Source organism: Athene cunicularia (assembly GCF_003259725.1).
Source record: "Athene cunicularia isolate RWA chromosome 1 unlocalized genomic scaffold, athCun1 chr1_part2, whole genome shotgun sequence".
NCBI classification, from domain to species: domain Eukaryota; kingdom Metazoa; phylum Chordata; class Aves; order Strigiformes; family Strigidae; genus Athene; species Athene cunicularia.
Genome location: NW_020799092.1, coordinates 12899789 through 12906395, shown reverse-complemented (window position 1 = coordinate 12906395; position 6607 = coordinate 12899789). Strand labels below are relative to the sequence as shown.

At 43.6% G+C, this 6607-nt stretch overlaps 1 protein-coding gene across 1 annotated transcript in view; it reads left to right on the top strand.

Annotated features, from left to right (window-relative positions):
• The window catches only part of WNK1 (WNK lysine deficient protein kinase 1), a 103829-nt gene extending 97258 nt beyond the window's left edge, over positions 1-6571 (top strand). Inside the window, exons 28-29 of the mRNA XM_026868680.1 lie at positions 4349-4536; positions 4844-6571. Of these exons, the coding sequence (XP_026724481.1) occupies positions 4349-4536; positions 4844-5158 (503 nt within the window). The 3' untranslated portion in view covers positions 5159-6571. The remainder of the gene's footprint in view (positions 1-4348; positions 4537-4843) is intronic.
• The last annotated feature ends 36 nt before the right edge of the window (positions 6572-6607 follow it).

Here is a 6607-nt window from a genome sequence, read left to right as displayed (position 1 = left end):
AGAGAGAGAGAGAGAGAGAGAGAGAGAGAGAGAGAGAGAGAGATAGAGAGAGAGAGATAGAGAGAGAGAGATAGAGAGAGAGAGAGAGAGAGAGAGAGAGAGATAGAGAGAGAGAGAGAGAGATAAAGTATTAATGATATTTAATTTTTCAAGTTGAGCATTTTTAAATGTTTTTGCAAGGTATGTTAATGTGCAGGTGTGCACTAACTGACATCTGCAGCCTCAAGTTTTACTACTCCTTTCTTGGAAGAAGTTAAATCCTTACCAAAGCTCACTTTTAAAAGTCATCTTTAGTCTGGCATGTCTTTTTATGGGGTAGGGAATAATAAAGAACTACCATTCTGTTTCTAGAATTGACAATGAACTGGGTATATGAGAGGATCATTTACTTACAAGGCCTTGGCTTGCTGCAAATTGACCATCAACTGGCTATAAGAATACTTTGGCATGTATATCTCTTGCTTATGGGACTGGTGCTAAGGGAAACAGATTCATTTTGAAAAGTGTGTTGTAGCTGTCCTGTAAAAGCAGGTAATACTTGGCATGGTGCAGCTTGGCTGGCACTTTCCTTATTGCAGGTTGCTTGCTCCCTGGAGTCTTGTCCTTGAAACGCTATTGCAGACTGTGGTGGAGAGTGACAACTGGAGAAAATGCTGAGTTAGAATCAGCAGTGTTGAGGAAACAGTGCAGTAATTGATGCTTTTAACTGTGCAGCTGGAGAAACAGAGTGGTACAGCTTGGCAGGGAATGTCTGAACTATTCCAGGGATTTGTGAAAACAGGGTGACAAAGTAAAAGCACTTGACTGATCAGCTAAATCATTCTCATGTTGTAAACTGGTCAAACTTAGTTGTAAAATGCCTCCTACGTCCTGACAAGAATGTAAGATGTGCTTGCTCTTCCTTCAGTGGTAACAACCAGTTGCGACAGTAATGTCTCTTGGCATTCTTCACCACGGTGTGGCAATTCTAAAGAATAAATGTAGGAGGCTGGGCCTCTTCTTCTCTTTCTGAAAGTACAAGTCATTAAACTCTCAGACCAGCCTTTGGGTTTTTCCTAGAATGTCCCAGTAGTGACTACGAAAACCCTGCTGTGCTGTTCTCTGTTTCTCACCAAGCTTTATGTACTGTTTGCTGATACTAAACATTTCTCACTGTTTCTCTTATCTTTAACAAATTACTCTCTCTTTGTGCTTCAGGGAAGATGGTGAAAAAAGTCTGTCCTTGCAACCAGCTCTGTAGTAATTATCTTATTTCTGTTATCTCCGATTCCCGATTGTAAAGCTATTCATCAGCTTTTTCTGGTCACCGAAGCCTTACCTCCCTGACTCTGTCTTCAGCACAGCCTCTGTCTGTGTTACGCCCCCTAATGTGTACTCTGTTGTTAATATACTGAATAGTCTGGTTATTACTCTTGCAGACAAGTGGAGGCAGGCAGAACCTCACCTTCACTGTGGAACTCTGCTCATGGCTAACGAGAGTGAATTGAGCATCAGGGTCAGTTGCTCGCTGTAATGTGCCAGAGTTGTACCTCTGAGCAGCTGGTTTGTTCACAGATCTGATGGGGCTTGCCACCTCAGTGATGGTTCCAATTGCAGACACTCCTTCAACATTTTAAGAGTAAGAGTAAGCCATCAGAGATCTTCAGTGTGTCTTCCAAAGCAAGAGATGGTTTAGAAAAGCCCATGTGTAGTCATTTAAGACTGTTTTAAAGGTGTCTTTTGACTGCTGGTTTATGGGGGGGGAAAATAAAAGGGCAGAATGGAGGCATTCTAGGTAGTGGGCTGGAGAGGGAGAAGCCTGTTTCACTTCAGATCCTTCATGTCAGAGCAGAACTGGGGACGGCTGCTGTGACCGAGCAGGAATGTGGGGGGGGTGTGGGGTGTTTCCATTGAATGCTACAAGTTGAAGCACTTCCTTTTCAGACTCTTCTGGATGGCAGTTTCTGCAGGTGGTGACTACATCAGAGCTAAAATGTGAAATTCCTGAGAAGTTTTGGGTTTTTTTTAATTGATGTTACTGGGGAGCTTTAGTAATTGTATAGCTCACCTATAATGGTGCAGGCTGGTCTGTCTGTGATCTGAAACAGGAGCTTGCTAACAAAATTGCTTTTGGAAACAACACTATCGCAACTCCCCACCTTTCCCATCCTGGACCAATCCAGTCCTTTTCTAAACACTTAAACTTTCCTAAATGATCTTTCACATCTTTAGCTGAATGCATTATAGTATATACCTTGCTTAATTCTGCCCCTTCTGTGGCCTGAGGAGGCTCTCCAGTGTAGGTCCAGGATCCAGCATGCTTACTGATTCAAGTGGAAATGTGAAATATCAAAAGCAGAAACTGGCCATCAGGAAGAGGCTGGGAGCGAGTGTGTCAATTACTGCATGAACCCTCACGGTGGAATGTGATTATTACTGGTTTTGGCAGTTCTCCCCAAGTACCTCTTTCTTGCTTTTGCCTCATTTGCCTTTAATTTCACCTTTCACATCATTGCTTTTATTAAATAATTGTATTCTGAGCCCTTTCCACATGATGCATGCTTAAGGTTCTTGTTATTTCGCTGTAGATTTTCCTTGCCACTTTACAGTGTGTTCTGATTACTGTTCATCTGTGCTGCAGCTGCATACCCTGGTCAGGGAACCTCCTTCTTTCCTTTCCGTGTGTACTGTTGCATGCATCTGCCCGTAACAACTGCTGGCCCACCTGCGGGCACCCCGACCGGTGGGAGGGATGCGTATCCTTCCCTCCTCAGCACTACTAAAGGCAGTAACACTTTTGCTTATTTGTCCTGCATAGTAAGTATGCCACCTTCCTAATTCACTCCTCGATGTGAAACATTCCTGCAGGGGTTTGTAGCCAGGTCTCTGATACATCGGTGGTTGCAAGGAATGTGGCTGATAGCCGGGGAAAGTGGAACAGATGAAGTAGCTGTCAGGCAAGAGACGGCAACTTCATCATTTGGCCTTTGCAATAGAGACGTGATTTTCACTGCTGGATTTTTGATGCTCCACTTCTAATCGGTTTGCTTCAGAAATGTCTGCCACAGACTGATGTTATTTTGGATTTCCCGGTTGCAGTCTTCAGAGTGAGCAAGTAGAAATGTTTGAGGAACTTTAAGAACCAAGTATGTGAGGCTGTGCACTTGCAAGGGGTGCTGGGTTTAGCACTGCAGTGGCAAGATACTGATTTTGTTGTTTGGTTTTGAAAAATCTAGATTCGTTCTGTCCTTATGTCCTTCAGAAAAAGTCTGCGCTAGTGCTTAGCTGCCATGTCCACATCTGTAAATGAGGATACTTTGCAATACTGCTGGGAATTTAGGATACTTGATAATACACAGTTTCTTGGATTTCTGTTATGAGATCTACCTTCAAAAAAAGCAAAGTTTGAGTTCCTTGTTTATAAGTGTGAGGGAGATAGTGAGGCTATTTAAAACAAAGCTTCTAGATTTTTTTTTTTGTTTTACAGGATAATATTCAGCAAGCTTTCTAGAAGAACCAAAACCTGTTATTGATGTGAAAGGTTTTTTGTGTTCTTGCAATCAACCCAGTAAATAGAAAAACTTGTCAAAGCATGTCTGAGGAACTACTCTCATTTCTGCCTTCTCTAAGCTGTATTACTTGTTTGCATCTGAAATGCTTGTTCTTCTGACATAGGAAATCTGAATATAATGGCAAAAAAATGCTTTCAGAGGCAAAAAGCAAAATTTAATGCAGTGCAGACTTCCCCTGCTGATCCTGGCTGTTTGGCGGATGAAGACAGTCCCATCTGGTTATCCTCAAGAACATAAGTATGGCAGCTATTGGAAACAACAGTTGCTGTTTGTCACTGTGGCTTTTTTTGTGTAATCTGGGTGAATTTTTCTCTTCATTTTACAAAGTGGAGATAATTTGCTACAGAGCAGCTGGTGATGCTGATTGTACTGCTCCTTATTCAGCATCCAGCATTGTCCTCCAAGATGGAATTAACCTGTGCCAGTAGTGGTTGCTGCTAATTAAAAGGTGTAGGATGAGAGAATGATGTGACCGTACTGTCATTCAGTGTTGAAATCTCATCTCATTTTTCCTCTACAAAGAACTGTAGGCTGCTACCATTCCCCTCTTAAGATGACTACTTGCAGCATTTCTTGAAAAGTGAACATATCTGTGAAATGCTCTTAATCTGAGAAAATGCCTGTAGGAGTCCTTGTAGTTCCCACTTCAGTGTGTCCTGGAATTGAAATTTAGAATTAATCTGCATGGCATTTTAACTGGCTCTCTATTTGATGTACCATTACCACAGTTATTAAATTTACTAGAGAAAGATGATCTTTAACCTAAGTTTTGATTCCTGTTTTTTTTGTATTTGTAGGGACCAGCAGCACTAACACAGTCGGGGCTACAGTGAACAGCCAAGCACCCCAGTCTCAGCCTACTGCTATCGCCTCAAGCCGGAAAGGGACTTTCACAGATGACCTGCACAAGCTGGTAGATAACTGGGCCCGAGATGCCATGAACCTGTCTGGCAAGAAAGTTGGCAAAGGGCATAGCAACTATGAGGTAAGATGTGATATGAGAACATTTATGGTAAGAAAGTGCTGGTGGTGTTGCTCTTGCATGAGAGTGTCAAACATGGCTAGAGTAGAGTTGCCATGTAGCTTGGACAGCTGCTCTGGAAAACTGTTAGCTGTGTCTTTTCTGTGCAGGATTATATTGCCTGCTGTGGGAGGGAAGGGGGTGACTAAAGAGGAGAGCCCTGGTGTGGTCTTGTAAACATCCCTTGGGAACAGCTTGTAGACTGAGGGGTGAGCCTGGAGTTTTTGAACACAGTTGTGTAACTTTTCTTGGGGTTTGGGTTTTCTTTCAGGGCCCTGGAATGGCAAGAAAATTCTCAGCACCAGGTCAGCTCTGTATCTCTATGACATCTTCCCTGGGTGCTACGCCCATCTCTGCAGCATCAGCTACCTCTTTAGGTCCCTTCACCAAGGCTATGTGCCCTCCGCAGCAGTACGGTTATCCAGCAGCATCTTTTGCCGCTCCGTGGAGTGGGACAGGTGGTCCAGCACAGCCGCCGCTTGGCCAGTTCCAGCCCGTAGGTGCTGCATCTTTGCAAAGCTTCAACATCAGCAATTTGCAGAAATCGATCAGCAACCCTCCAGGCTCCAACCTGCGGACCACTTAGCTGTGCTTGGCGACTGTGCTGGCTAGACCTCGGGACAGGATGTGGGGAGGGAGATGGGGCCCTGTATCAACTACCAGTGCTGCAATGAACTGGTAGCTTGCCAGACTGGGAATGAATTTCTCTTTTCCAACCATTGCTGTCAACTCCCTGTAAAGAGGGTTTCCCCACACGCTTTCAAGGGGGAGGAGGTTGATGATCAGCATCCTTACAATGGGACAGTGCTTTTGACCGAGGGGTTCTGCTCTTGTACGGAACAAGAGCTGTGAAGAGAAGGCATGGGGTCAGTTAATGCAGTCTTGCTGTAAAATTTCTCTCTGGTGTGAGGCTGAATCCACACATGTTTGCGGTGGGAGAGCTGAATCCTAGCATGAGGCTTTAGCATGCTTCTCATCTCTCCCTGAAGAACCAAGACCAGGAGAAAAGCTGTCCAAATCCCCCTCCTCTCCCTCTCCCCAGTCAATTGTATCTGGCTCCGAAATGATGGGGCACACGAATGGACTTGCAGTGCAGCCCGTGCTTGATAGGTCATTACTGCTTTAAGTAAGATATTAACAGCTTTGACTGCAGCATTAGAGCAATTTAAATTGTTTAAAAAATTTAAAAGTTCCCTGCGGACATGTACTTACCATCAGTTTTGATGTGGAAACACTGTGATATATAAATGTTGTTGGACAACAGTAGTTTAAAAATGAGTGGAATATAGAGGGTTAAAAAGTTAAAAAGAAAAAAATGGGAAAAAAAGCTAGCTATATCCTTATACTTATTGGAGACACTTTAACTTTTTCCTTTGTATTTTCATTGTATTAGATAAATAAATGTGAATGTAAAATTGTATAAATTAATGTACTTGAATACTTGTCTGTTCTCCCAGTATGCTTGCTGGATATTTTAGTGCCTTGGACTTCTATTGCTTCTGCAGTTAGCGTCGTCTTCCCAGCAGACCCCCAGGTGGGCAGAGGGCAAGTTCAGAGAAGGACGGATTATTCGTACCTAGTGACTGGGACATTGGAGTTCATTTAGTGATACTGTTACTGTTTAGAGTAGGGTACGGAGGGGGAAGTCACTGAGGGTTGGAACAGCTTCTGTGTGTTGGGGAAACTTGTCCAGGTGGGCAGATCTGAAGTTGCTGGTGTGACAAGGGCCAGGTGGGGGTGGGACAGAGGGTTGTGGGTGAAGCTAAAACGAGACAAACCAGTATTGCCTATGGGGCAGGAGGTCTGGATCAGAAATGGAGGAAGGATGGGGAGAAACATGTATCTTTGGGAAAGGCCCAACTTAAGATGCAGTTTGACTCCATCTGCGAAGTGGTGAAGATGTTTGGTCAGGATGTGACTTGAGGGAGAGGTGCCATTGCTCGTTGGCATGGGCTTGTCTGCTGGGATTGCTTTTCTTCTTTTCTTACCTTTTTTTTTTTTTTTTTTTTTTTTTTTTTTTTTTTTTTTTTTTTTT